At 38.9% G+C, this 14470-nt stretch overlaps 1 protein-coding gene across 2 annotated transcripts in view; it reads left to right on the plus strand.

Moving 5' to 3' along the window:
• Positions 1 to 3626: 3626 nt before the first annotated feature.
• pde5ab (phosphodiesterase 5A, cGMP-specific, b) overlaps positions 3627 to 14470 on the plus strand; it is a 111482-nt gene continuing 100638 nt past the window's right edge. Inside the window, exon 1 of one of the 2 annotated variants that reach the window (XM_084711901.1) lies at positions 3627 to 3888. In XM_084711901.1, the coding sequence (XP_084568027.1) occupies positions 3884 to 3888 (5 nt within the window). In that variant the 5' untranslated portion in view covers positions 3627 to 3883. Of the gene's footprint in view, positions 3889 to 5818; positions 5960 to 14470 lie in introns of those variants that run through there. The other variant, XM_084711902.1, reaches the window with a different exon arrangement.

Consider the following 14470-nt stretch of genomic DNA (forward strand, 5'->3'; position numbering starts at 1 on the left):
CAGAGAACAAAGACAGAATGTAGCCACCCATCGCAGCAGGTGGCCACACACTCACACATCTGCGGACAGACACACACATATACACTTGAAAGCAGTATTAGATGCACACCGTTACTCTAAAGAGACAGAGGACTGAGCATGTTTTGTGTTGTATTACGTTTGTCACAGGACCTCTTCAGAAGGACGCTGTCTGCTGCTCTGACTGGTCTCTGCAGCTCTGTATAGACATGATGGGGATGATTTGAAGAAAACTACAGCTGAACATTTAGACCTGTGACTTAATCTCAGTTTAACTCTACTTTAAGTGCAGGGTGGGTGGGTTACTTTAAAAATGTATTCCAATACAATTACTAATTAACTGTTAGACAATGTAATCAGCAACCTAATTAAAATATCACAATATTAAAGTAACTTGATTACTTTCCATTACTATTGGATTACCTCAATATCAAATATGGTGAAATTGTTCAACCTAATGTAATGTTTTATGTTCATTGTAGGGTTATTACTTGCTGTCAGCTGTTGGTCTGTGTAGCTAAAGCCCAGCCCAGCAGAACCTCAGTCAACTTCCTCCTTTCCATTTTCCTGTACTTAGATATGCTATGTGCTACGCTGGTCTGTGTTGAAAAGATAATCAGATTTTGTAGATGGGGGACCAGTAAAAGTGGTATAGCAATATGTATAATCACATCTTGAAATAGCTTATGTTAGCTAACCAACTAGATAACGATTGAACTATATTAGCTACCTCGTTAGTTTGTCAGTGTTTTGCTTGCATTAGCTATCAGATGTAAAAGCTAGCTAATCTACATTGTTAGCTAGCCTTTTCCATGGGGGTTCATCTCTAGCAGCAACCATTTTCACATTATACAGTCATTCGATTCATATAAGAATATTGTGATTATTGCTACTTTAAAATGACAAGGGACATATAGGAGAAGCTGTACATTACACTGCAGTTGCAAAATACAGTGTAATCCTTTGTATAGAGTAATTTTCAAGCAATTGACCTAAATGCTGGGCAACATGTTTACTGTTGCTTTGTTTTTTCCTCCAGTCTGCTGTCCCCAGTGCTTTGTTTGTTAAGCCTCAACATCTGATAGAGCAGTACATCTTAATTTGGAAGCACACTAAATGATTTACTGGCAGGTTTCAAATTCATTTTGCCTTTTCATTAGCCTGCACTGGTTTGCAAAAATGAAAAGAGGGCACGGACCTCAGGAATTAAATCTCTTGTTTTGTAGTTGATGCATTAGACTAAAGATGATTAAAGTCAATCTATTTAGCACATTTAAAAAACAATACTCTGACTAAAGTACTTAACAGGGAGATAAAAATTACAAGATGAGAAATTCAATCAGATAAATACATAAAAACATTTGCAGATTGTACAGGGAAGTGAAGACATGGTTCTTAAGACATGTTTTAAATATATCACTGGAGGGGGAAGATCTAACAGAAGAGGACAAACTTTTCAACAGTCTGGGGCAACAATGGAAAATGCTCTGTCAACCTTGGATTATAGTCAGGAGTGTGGAATGAAGAGCAGTGATTGGTAAACAGATCTGAGGCGCCTGGAGGTAGAATAGAGGCTGAACAGATCAGAGATATAAAACTGTTCTTCAAACTTCATGCACTGCTCTAAAAATAAATAGAAGAAAATTCAAATTAATTCTGTGCTTCACTGACTTGCTTATTAAGTGATTCCTATATAGAGAATATTAAGAGAAAGTCAAAGCCTGTACTCAGGTCTCCAAATCCTCAGATAACAGGAACAATTTTAATGAAGATATAAGGTGGAAGAAGTGATTACTAACAATGGAGTTGATTTAGATTCCTCCCATAGATGCTTACATTCAGGAGGGGATCTCAGAAGGTCCTCTGTTTGGTTCTCAGTTAGCTGTAGAAAGATTTAAGCCATCCAAGGCAAATTGTGTCTAGTTTTACATGCACATTTGTTATGTGATAGCTAGCCACGTTGATGGTGTTGATCAGGGGTGGGCAATTATTCCTCATGGGGGGCCACATGGGAAAAAGATCAGGCTGCTGTGGGCCAGACACAAATTATATAAAGTCCTTATTATGGCCAAATCTCTAATAATGGATATGGTCTTAAATATTCGACATATGACACTTCATCTGTTGGTGACCCTTTATGAATTGCCATGTAATGCATGATGGGCTAATATTTTGTCCAGAACTTGATGTTTTACAGTGTACCATGCATGCTGCATACAGGTTTCAATGATAGTAGCAGCAAAAGTTGAAGGCGAACAACATAAACAAACAGTTGTACAGTTCATTATCATTACCAATGAACACACAACTCACCCCTTTCAGAATAAAGGTCTGATTGCAGTTTAATGGTAAGTAAAATGCTATTGACATTCCTGCTTCTCAACCTGTCTGCTGCACTGACCCACAGAGGAGTCGCAGATCCATTTGTTAGCAAGAGGAGAGTTCAGAGTTTATTTTTTAAAGCCTTTGGAATTAAAACGTGGATTTATCTCCCCTCCTGCTTCGCGATCTGTCTGCAGCAGCAACCCACAAAGACCCAACTGCGTTTGGCTGTTTACAGTGAGATAATTATCTTTTTGTCCATGCTGACTGGTAAACAGAGGAGTACATATTTTGTGAACAGTCAGTGGAGGCGGGAAAGAAAAGAGACAGGACAGACAGAACCGGCTTCTCTGGCGAGTACTGCCGCAGGCTCACACACAAACAAACACACACTCACTTATGCAGCTGGTGCCTGCCATGCCAGTACTCGCTAGCTGTTAGCATGTTGCTCATTAGTTTATAGTTTGTGCAGAAACATCAGGGTTTTTCAGTGCAAACACAGAACGGAGTGCTGGAGGACCGTGAGAAGATATTGGCTGAATGCCATGTTAGCAACTGGGCAAGCAAGCTTTCTAACTGTGCTTGTTGTTCCTCATTCCAGAGTAACCAGGTGGTAACACTGATAAGAGATGTTGTATCTTCTGCAAATGGAAGCATATGTGAGGAGAATAAAATAGGACCAAAGATTGAACCTTGTGGAACTCCACAGGAGATGGGTACAGTCAGTTCTAATAGAGGCTGTTTTGGTGGTAAGAGGCACGCCACTGGAGGGACTACTTATCTAGTGGGACTTAATTTCTTTTTAAAATAGAGTGGAGTGTGTGGTTTGGAAGATCTAATTACCTAGAAAGCTTTGGAAAAGTTTTAGATAACTACTCCCAACAGAACTGTTTTGTTTTCCATTCTGGCCCCGAGGGTTTGCCACCAGAGTCCTTCTTGTTTTCAGTGTTGTCATCTAATTTGAGGCTGTTGCACACCCAGGATGGGAGGTGAGTACAGTTAAGTTGCTGAAATGCAGACTAATCCCTGAGTTTTGACCACTGTTTCATCAATCTCGGAAACATAAAGCAACAGAGTTAAATGTCATCCAAAATCTTGTCATGTGAAATGGGGAGAATGAGTAAAAGATAGCGGGGGGAAAGGCAGTGTCCCAGTCCGGACAGCCTCCCTGCAGGCCTGGATAGTCTCCAAGCTGAAGAGGAGGAGGAGGAGGAGGAGAAGGAGGGGAAAAGGGGGATGATTGGAGAGAGATTGGTGTATCACTGGAGGCTGGTAAGGTCCCTGGTGTGGGACATGGGGAGTAATTATTATGATCCCATCTCTGCTTCCTTTTCTCAGTTTCTAACACTCTTCTTTATTTTCTCTTTCTTCTCCAGTTCCAAAACAGGATACCGCTAAAGCTAGGGAAAGGAGGGTGCGGGGGGTAAAAACAGAGGGGAGAAACCAGAGGAGGAAACCCCCTTGTTAGACTCCATCAGTGCATGTGCATAAGTGTGTATATCGAAGCTGCCCAGCAGAGCCAGAGGGATTTCTTTCCACCGCCATGGGGTGAGTACGATACTCGAGTGAGGCTGCCGAAAAGACAGACCACAACCGCAACTATCCATGATAGAGTTTCCTCTGTGTGTGTGTGAGTGTGTGTGAGTGTGTGTGTGTGAGAGAGTGTTTTCAAGTTTCCGGTGTGTGATGGAGAGTGATGAAGCGAGGAAAGTTTCGCGCTGTTTTAAGGAGAAGGAAGAGTTACTGGACTGTAATGAAGCTGAGTTCCCAGACTTTGTGTGTTGGTGTTGTTTGAGCAGACCTGCTACTATAAATGACTACAATGGAAACTATCATCCAGCAATTTAGTGGAATAAACTCATCTTTTCTAATTCATTTAACATAAAAATATAGTTTCTTTTTAATTCAAGTTACTCAAACTTAATTTCTTGTATTTATTTTCAAAACACGTACGTACAGACTAAATATGAGTTCTTCTAACTTGTAGTCTTTTAAATGAAATCATGAGTTGAATGTACTGTACAGAGTTCAAGCAACTCATTAAATTAAGTTTCTATAGAAACATGATCAGTATATAAGCAGACTTCCCAGAATGCATTGTGTGAGAATCAAAACTCCCCTAAAAGCCCTCTGTTTTTAGTTGAGCATAATTGACTTTTTAAGATGAGAATATGTAAGAGGAAATCAAATCTGTTCACAATGTTCATCAGTGTGTCTCAGGAATTGTTGGTTCAACTTAATATCATACGCTTATTGAACATGTTTTCTCAAATACAAGTTTTGTACAACTTTTGCAAGTTCAGTCAACTTAAAAACTTAAAGTAGCTTGGACAGTAACTTTTTTTTTTTTAAGTTAGGACAAATACTTTAAATCGAATTTGTTTACAGTGTTTGTCAATGTAACAGAAAAGTTGGTGGTTCAACTTAACATCTTAAGCTTCTTGAAATGCGCCTCTCAAGTACAACTGACTTATATTATAATATCAAGTTTGTTTGGCTAGAAAAGTTCATTTTTTTTGTATCATTAAAAAGTTAACTCAAGTTGTCTTTTCAAATTCAGCCAACTTAAAAATTTAAAGAAACTCAGACAGTAACTTTTTAAAGTTAAAACTAATAGCTTGTATCAAAATTCTTTGCAAAGTTCATCAGTTTGACTGAAGACTTGTTCATTCAACTTAAAAAAGTTATCTTCTTGGGCATGTTTTCTCAAGAACAACTGAAATAATACTAGTTTAATTGACTGGAAAAGTTGATTTGCTTTGAATCATTATAAAATTACCTCAAGTTATCTTCAATTAAGGCAACCCAAACTTTTTAAAGTTAAAACAAATAGTTTAAATCAAATTTGCTTCTAAAGTTCATCAGTGTAATCGAAGAGTTGCTAGTTGTGCTAGTATTTTTAGCTTGTTTTCTCAAGTACAACTGAATTAATAGTGCGTTTATAAACTAGAAAAGTTTATTTGTTTTGAATCATTACCAGATTACTTCAAGTTGCCAGTCCAAACACTCAATTTTTAAAGTTAAAACAAACAGTTAAAATTAAAAACAACACAAAAGGTTTATTTTTATAGTGTACAAAATGGAACAATCTCAGTGTAATTCTTTCTGAGTAAGAGTTTTACGTCGCACTGAAAGAAAAGTGTTGCTGGCATGTAAAAAAACACTTAACTTAAGAGGACTGCTGTCTTATTGCTTCAGTGGGAATTTGAAGCCTCGGCCAAAAGCTCCAAGTCAGCCTTGTTTTCCCTCCAAATTATTTATCCTCCAGTGGCACGGCTTCATTAAACGAGTGCCAGACTGAGCATGTCAACTTTCACACTTTGACAAGCCCTCCTCTATGATGATTTTTCAGCGTGTCACAGTTGCCGCCCACAGAGGATAATATAAATAAACACATGCCGTCACTTAAAAAAAAAAAAGTTCGGCATAGATCCCACAGTCCAGTGTCGCACGGCACCAGTCCCAGCGAGGTCATGGGACTTGTGGGTTGAATCTGAACCGGCTCCAAGGAATTGGGAGACTGAGCTTGAAGTTAAAGCCAGGAAATCTTCACCTTTGACCTCTGGTTTTGAGAGTGGACTATTGTGATTGGCCCGGGTCAGCCAAGGCTTGTCGACTGGTCAGTTTTTCTCTTGAGCTATTTTTATTATTCTCTGTCTTCTGTCCCTGTGCTTTCGCTTTCTTTTTCACCTTTTTCAAGATTCCTTCTCTCCTATGCAACTTTGTACACATAAACATCAGAGTTCTTGAATTCTTTCCCATGTTTTCCCCACTGAGCTCAGAATTCTTAACATTTTTTGCTCTTATCCTCTAAAACTGCTCATCAGTTCTGGTGGATTATCACTCAGCTTTAGCGAACCCGAGATGTTGGTTACCTGAGCCCCAAGGATGAGTTTGTTCTGACTATATAAGGCCTCTGTCCTCTCTCCTCGGTCTGCGATCTGGCCTGCTTCACAGTGGAAATATCTCAAGGGGCCTTTTTGCTTTGTTTTCACCACGTTGGATCAGAGCTGTTTATTTGCAGAGTTCTTTTTAAATGATGTGGGAAGTGGATGTGATGCAGCACGTAGGGCTGGTTTAGCTCTGAGTGGAGGAATTATGGGTTTGGTGGGAAATGAAGCAAAGTGGAAACTGTCTTTGCTGCTAAAAACTTCTGGAACGTGTTATTAGTGTGTCCTCATTAGGACATCAAAAGATCGACAGCTTTGTTGGAAATTTGCTTCATTTTAAATCGACTAAGTGCTCTGCAATTACCGGCTTAGAGTGGCAAAACCCCACTTCAGCTCCCTGCTTCTGGCTTTAAGCTGCTCTAATCAATATCTTTATCAACAGTGGATCAAATGACAGTGATGCTTGACTACCAAAAGAGCCAAATCTAGAGTTTAGAGTCTTTAAACTCATCGTTTTGATTTTACAGCTCACTTAGTCTTACTGCCATCATTAGCATTATTTCCAGTAGCAGCTGTTTTCAGTGAAAAGGCAGTGATAAACCCACTTCACACGACCTTCTCAGCACCTACCAGCAGACAGACAAAGTTTAAATACCTGGTCAAGAAATGGGAATATCTAGCAACTGAGCAGCCAGATTTTGGTGAGCATAAATAAAAAAGATTCTGCTTATGTTGATCTGCACAGGGTATAGAAATGCTAACGTCCAAGTAACCACACCAAAAAAAAAAATCTCTAAAATATATTTGGATTTGTATACTATTATGTCCTCAGTTAAACCTGCATTAATTGACTTTTTTGGCCATCTGGGGGCAGTGCAACACAACACTGACACATTATCACCTTATAGAGTTGATATGGGAAAGTATTGCCTTATTCAAGAGACACTCTGGGACTTGTGTTTGTGTCGACCTGATGGATGTAAACCCCTGCTCCTGCTGTTTTGAAGAACATTGAGTAGAGTGGTGAGACTGAACCAGTAGTGACCCATAAAACTCCAACAATGAGCTACAAGAGGCTACAAGAGTTGGTGAATACTAAAACTACTACAAAGCGGAGCTGTCCTCCATATTGCCAGAATAAAATTCTGGTTGAGAAATACTGAATCCTTTATTTACTGATTTTTGTTGGCCTAAAAATAGTCAACTTTAAATATTTAAAGTATGAATCTGTCCATAAAATACTCACCATGAGTAAGTTTTAATTGTAGAATGTGAGCTCCTTACGTTAATAGACCCAACAAATTCCTGTAAAAATACTGAGGAACTGACTTCATTGTTTTCAATAGTAGCTATTACTCCTGCAACATGTCAGCTATGACTACTTCATAAGCTAATAATATAGCACACGTAAAGTTTTCATCTTGTTATACTGCCCCTTTGTGGTGGCCAATTATTTAATTATTTTTGGCTACTGATAAAAAGTTACTTTCAATGAAGGTTGTGTCTATAATGCATTATAAGCACATTCATAAGACATGTATAATGCTTTAATAAGGCTTTATAAAACTGTCTGTATAAATGTTTATAATCATACGTGATACTGCATTATCATATCGTGACAGAGTATAAACTCTAGGTTTCTGAAATGGATCATGTCTTATAAACATACAGTTGATAATAATCTTGTATGCTTCTGTCACTTGCCTTGACAAAGTTATGCTATTATTCTGCATTGTTGATGTTCATAAGACAGTACTCCGTTTCAGAAACTTAGAGTTTACAGTCTGTTATGACACATTAGAGCAGTTCTCTGTGTCTTTATGACTGGCTAAAGTAAACGTAGTTGTAATGTGCTGTGTAAGCCACGACACAGAGTCATCAATATGGCATGGAAGCATAAAGCATTATAAATGCTGAACTTATACATACTGTGTATATATACACATATATATGTCCACCTCTAATAATAATGAATTATAAAGTCTAAGTTTCTAAAATGAAATAATGCCTTATAAAACATCACACATAATAATAATAATAACAATGATAATAAAATAGTGTCGTCACTTTACTTAAAGCTCACAAAGTCATGCCACAGCATATTGTTGATGTTTATAAGACATTATTCAGTTTCAGAAACTTAGAATTTATCATGTGTTCTGAGTTGTTCTCTATGTGTCTTTATAACTGGCTAAAATGATGGTATTTATAAGGAGCTATGGAACTCAGGACTCATATTTGTCACTTTGGTATGAAGGTATGTAGCAGTATGAATGCTGGACTTAAAATACACCACCACTTATAATAATTCTTAAATCTTGTTATAAGCTGTGATGCATTATTATCAACATTAATAAATATTTTATGGTGTATTATAAAGCCTTATAAATGCATAATAGTGTTTCTGAATGTGCTTATCAAACATATAAGCACACTTATAAGACACTGTGATATATTTATAATGCTTTATAATACACCATTGAAAAACCCAGGAGTCATATTCATCACTTTGGTATGGAGGTACATAACATGAAAGTAATCAATTTAAACATTTATATATGGTTCATAAAGAGATGCATTATTTTGGATTATGGCTGTGCTTATAATGCATTATAAGCACATTTATGAGGCATAATGTATTTAAAAGGCTCTATAACCCACAACTTACTTTATAAATCTTCCTATAAGTTCTGATTCATGATTATAAACATTTATAGAGTTTAATAAAGATTATAAGTGTATTATAATGTCTTATGAATGTGCTTTTAATGCATTATAGATTTGACCTTCATAGAAAGTACTACCAAAGTTACCATGGGCATTTCAAACACTCATCTGTTACAAATACACAGATCTGTTTCTGCTGAGACTGTGCCACATTTCTAAACCCTGATTGGATATAAACACTGTGAACAGTCATGTCTGTTTATATAGAGATATATTTGCTCTTTCTCTAGCGGGAAAAAACCCTTTTGGGTGTAACGGTTTGATTAATGGCCCTGCTCTTCGGCTAGATTTGGATTAGGCCCGCAGGCCCTGCTTGGAAGTTATTACTTTATAATGGGAACATGTAAGCAAAGGCCATGTGCTTTTCATCACTGCAGGAACGACAATTGCATAATGAAAAGTGAAGAAAAGCAAGATCAAAGATGTACATACGGCGTGTGATGTTTGGAGATGGGCGAGTGTCGGTGTAAATCCTGGTTTTTGTTGTTTGGCTCACATTTCCTCCGTTCTCTTTCTCTCACCCCCCTCCTTTCTCTCTTCTTTTGGTGTGGCTGCAGTCGTTTCTGTTGAGGTTACATGAGTCACTTATTCCCTCGGGGGGTGACAGTGACAGAGCCAAGTTCCCATTGTGTTCATCCCAAATTTCCATTTCAGGATGCAAGCTATTCCAAGCCATACTTGGTTAAAAATAAACCTCAAAAAATGAGATGAGATGGAGAAGAAAAAGCAGCGATCCAGGAGATGGGGGGGCAGCGGAATGAAGCGAACAGATGTGGAAAAGCTGTTCTACGCTTCATTTAGTTCATCTAGATATCTGTCCAGTGTGGCAGACTGTACTCAAAACTTCTCTATGAAAGTGCTTATTTTCATCTGTGCTCTATGGATCAATACTCAGAAGGACCAAGATTGAGTTTTCACACCTCTGTTCGCACCTCTGGCAAGTTCTGACATCAGCTCCAGAACAAGCTCGTGTCTGAAACGTGACTTACACTGAGAAGGCTGCGTTCTCCACGGCACCAATACAATAGCAGGACGGAGCCTGACCAGCTGGCTTATGTGCCGAATCTAGGACACGTTTCCGCTGCAGAGGTGAAGTGTCAGGCAGCCGGCGCCTCAGCGTTTATGTGAGCTAGGAAATTGACTCAATAAATCTGTGAATGGGTGAGAATAAACAGAATCAGGTCCGCGGGAGGAAGGTGACTGCTTATTATGGCCATGACCAGAGCTGTCTCTCGAGTGTTGAAGACAAAGATTTACAGTCACACCTGCTGTATATCACTGATAATAAGGGAGCTCAAGACGTGTGCTCAGAAGTTCAGAAAGATAATACAGGCCTTATATAAGCTACTTCATTTCTTCTCGTGTTCTTACACTGTCATGTTTATGCAAAGCAAAGATTCAGTCTGCGGTAATGTTGTGCACAGTTTGATTTGTAGTATAAAGCAGATTAACCTGCCTTTTTCTTTAGGATAATTTGTCATGTACTCTACATCACTGTGGTGTCAAAATAATGTCAAACTATTTGGTCAAACTATTACATGAGAATATATTAAACAAAAAAGAACACTAGATGTTTTTTCACGGCAGACATCTTGACATAGCACAAAAAGCCCAGGTGAACTAAAAACATGGGGCAGTTCTACCAATGCCATACCAGTGTTCTGACGGGCCATTATTCTGACACCATCAAAACAAAAATTCCCATTGGACCAAAAGCCCATTTGTCTGACAACCCATTATCCCTAAAAACAAATGCGCCCATGATTCTGAAGGCCCATTCCTCTAAAAATACACTCTCACTCAGTTGATCTCGTCACCCAAGTCATTAGGGCTAACTTAACCCTACCCCTAACCTAACTGCAGGGAGACTGTGTATTTTCAGAGTATTGGGCTATATGGGTGTTTGTTTTTGGGAGGCTGTTATCCCAGAAAACAAACACAATTTGACAAACAGCTTGTTATACTGACATTTCAAGCAATTTTACTGTTGCAGACAAATTTCCAGTGTTGGAATTAAATCATGAGGGTTAATCCTAACCTTACCCTAAACCACCTACAGGGAGAATGTGTATTTTGCCTTTGGATCCGTGGGCGTTGTTTTCGGGAGCCCGTTATTCCTGAAAACAAATGCCATTTGTCCAAGATCCCATTATCCCAAACACAAACACCCATGGTTCTGAACACCCATTGCTCTGAAAATACACACTCCCGCATTGCTCACACACTGCTGGCCCATAGTATGTACCATAGTACCATAGTAGGCTACTGTATTACCATGGTTGGCTATTTGACCAATTGTTCATCTTAATATGTTGCTTGGTGCAGCTGGTCTGCTGCAATTATTAATGTTTCTAGTTACACTTGTGCTTTTCCTGTCATGACACGTCAAAATGTCTGCCATGAAAACCTGTTTCCTATTCTTAGAGTGGGACGTCACTGAAAATTTGACTTGACTTAATGTTTTGGTTTGATTTACTTGCTATTTGTTGGGTGGTGGCTGTGCAAACTTCAAATTAAAACAGAAAAAGCCAATGCCTTTGTCCCAAAAACAAACACTATTGCTCCAATGGCCCACTGCTCCAAACATACAAACTCTCCCTGCTGCTGACCTCATCACCGAAGTCATTAGGGTTAACCCTACCCCTACTCTAACCCAGCTGCAGGGACAGTGTGTATTTTCAGAGCAAGGGCCTGTTATCCCTCAAAACAAACACAGTCTCAAAAACTACCTGCATATTCAGTCCGTGTCCTTTAATTTTAGAGTTCTTTGAGTTTGGCAGTAGAGCTACTAGAAGGTGCTTGTCTTTTATGTACACTGTCAAATAACAAGCAGGTTGTCCAGCTTAGAGTTTTTCAGTCTATTATCCTCCTTGTGCCTCAACAACAAAATGAGTTTACAGCTTTTGAAATCTCAGAATTGAACAAAAACTTGAACAGTGAAGTAAGTTGTTTGGCTCTTATCCCAACCCTTTATTTTGTGACAGGCAAGCCCTCTAAGTGGCTGTCTAGCCACACAAACAAGACATTACAAACAGTGTTGACAAGCCCATCACTCAGGCCCAGCAGCCACACGTTAGGTTGAGTTTACTGACTCTGTGGCACTGTTGGTATCCTTGTTTGAGGACAAATTCACATCAGTGCTACCTTTGGCAAACCATTCCTTTGGTACACAGTTATGACATTGAAATATTGCTGTAATTGGTGATGCAGGTATGACTAAACAATTTGAAGTCTGAATAAGCTCTGGTCACATGTCAGAGTAATTCACAGACTACCAAAGATGGGTCACCAAAGTGTGAACTAGCCTAGACCACAGGTTTGCTGCGTGTCAGTTGGTTTGTAGTGAAAAGCTGTTGAAAATGTAGATTTTTGGGAATTGGTCCTACAAAATCACACCAATAAAAGTGATTAGAGGTTTTTGATGCAGTATTTACCTAATCTTGTGGAAGTCTAGGGCCGTGTGTAAAAATATAGGTTTAGATCTCTCTTATCTTCTGTTTGTCACTTAATAATGGGTGAAAAAATGTTTTGCCTTTAAAACAAATTGTACACAGGTGGGAAAAATAAGTTACTTTTTTAAGTATTTGTTGTAATACTCATTTAGGCCACAGGAGGCTAAAGTGCACCACTTCCATGTGTTCGAAAAGCATCCATGTGTTTCCATGCGCATTTTGATTTTTTGATATAAAATTGCTGTCATGTCTTTCTTTTGGCTAGAAATGTATTTTAATTGGCACTAACCCTTTCTTGGCGTTAACACCAGGGGCATCTCTAGATGGATTGGCCTCAGGTCGGGGGTACTGGCTGCCCTTGAAATCCAGTTGGCCGCCCTAAGTTCCACCCTGTCATCTTCCAGTATGACTTGTTATTTGTCCAGTGAGAGGCAAGACCTTAGTTTGAACCTACTGTTTTATTTCTATTTATATTGCTTTCTTTGCATGTAGCCTAGTTTAAATTTTTTTATGAGGCTAATTTACTTTATTTATCATTTTCATTTTCATTCAGGGCTTCCATACACTTGTACTGTAGTCATTTATAAGACTAGAGGTTGGTTTCTGGGATTCTAGGCAACATGTGATGAGGCAGCCACGTGTAATCTGCTGTATGCAGTGTACATGATGGGTACAGGATGCACAGACCAGCATCCCTACGAATTACATCCATATTGGACAATCACACTCATCATTATTTACATCCACTGGCAACGTTCAGCGGTAATGCAGGATGTACTGTAGCCTTTGTGCAGGAACCAGATCATCTGTGGTTCTGTGCGCACTGTCTGCAACAATTATGTGTATACACTCATGCAGAACACCACACTTGGAGTTGACGCAAGCAGGAAAAGACATAGGGTTCTTCTCTTTTCAGTTATGATGGAGATCTGGCTGCCAGTGTGTTTTCGAAGGCAGAAAAAGAAGTGATTGTCTTGAAGCGTGCAGCAGAATGACAAGCCAATCATCAACTTGGAACCACAAGTGGTCAGTGCCACGACACACCATGGTGTTGTGCTTCAAATGCTGACAGAGAGTGTGAATATTGAATTGCACTGGTTTTCAGGTGTGCAGGAGAGTTGGTTACGTCTGTCATAACAACCATGCGACAGCCCTAAAGGTGTGACGGTTGGGGATAAACCATACACACAATCTTTTTCTAAACTTAATCATACAGTTGTCTATTTGCACCTGTGTGAGAATAGCCACATGGCTATTATGCTGCTATTTACACTCGCCCTCCTACTTTAACTGTAAAGAGTGACAAAGTCTCTGTAGAGAGGAGGTTTTGTGGATGACTTCCTCCTGGGGGTCTGAGTCCTGACCTGGGGTTCTGTGTTTTGAGTTTTGTGTGAAACTTTTAGTCATGATTGACTTTAAATTTTTAGACAAAGTTGACTCTTTTCAGTGCTTTCATGAAATATTATTTTATGTTTTCAGTCACAGTTTGGTCGGGTTTAGAGGACAGACTCACTTGATTAGTTTTGGAAAGATCATGGCCATGTAGGTGAAAGTGGTGACATTGGCTATTTATACCCCAGGTACAAACAGCACTGTCGGCTACTGACACCTGGGAGTTTGTCACTGCCATGCTAGGCTATACACCTGGGTGTAAATAACCAAACTGGCTTTTCCACCGCAGGTGCATGTAGAATTTGGCTGACACCAAGGTGCTAATAGCATCTATCAGAACAAGGTAAAACAAAAGGTTGTTATTGAAAATAATTCAATATTTTGCACAATAATACAATATGATATAATACATACACATGGAGGAATTGGGGGCTTCAGTGGGGGCCCACTGCTAACTGTAGGTTCAGCAGAGATGAGAGGTGACTGTGCTTTATTTGAATATTTCTTTTTCTAAAAACTTTTTACTTCAACTCCCTACATTTTAACACAAATATCTGTTCTTTCTACTCCTTATATTTTTTCAAAATAGGCTAATTATTTTAGTTTTAATGCAAGATGAAGATGAAAATTATGTAAAAAGTGTACAAAACAAACACAAAAATGACATAA

Source organism: Lutjanus erythropterus, chromosome 23 (assembly GCF_056507025.1).
Source record: "Lutjanus erythropterus isolate fLutEry1 chromosome 23, fLutEry1.hap2, whole genome shotgun sequence".
Lineage (NCBI taxonomy): Eukaryota > Metazoa > Chordata > Actinopteri > Lutjaniformes > Lutjanidae > Lutjanus > Lutjanus erythropterus.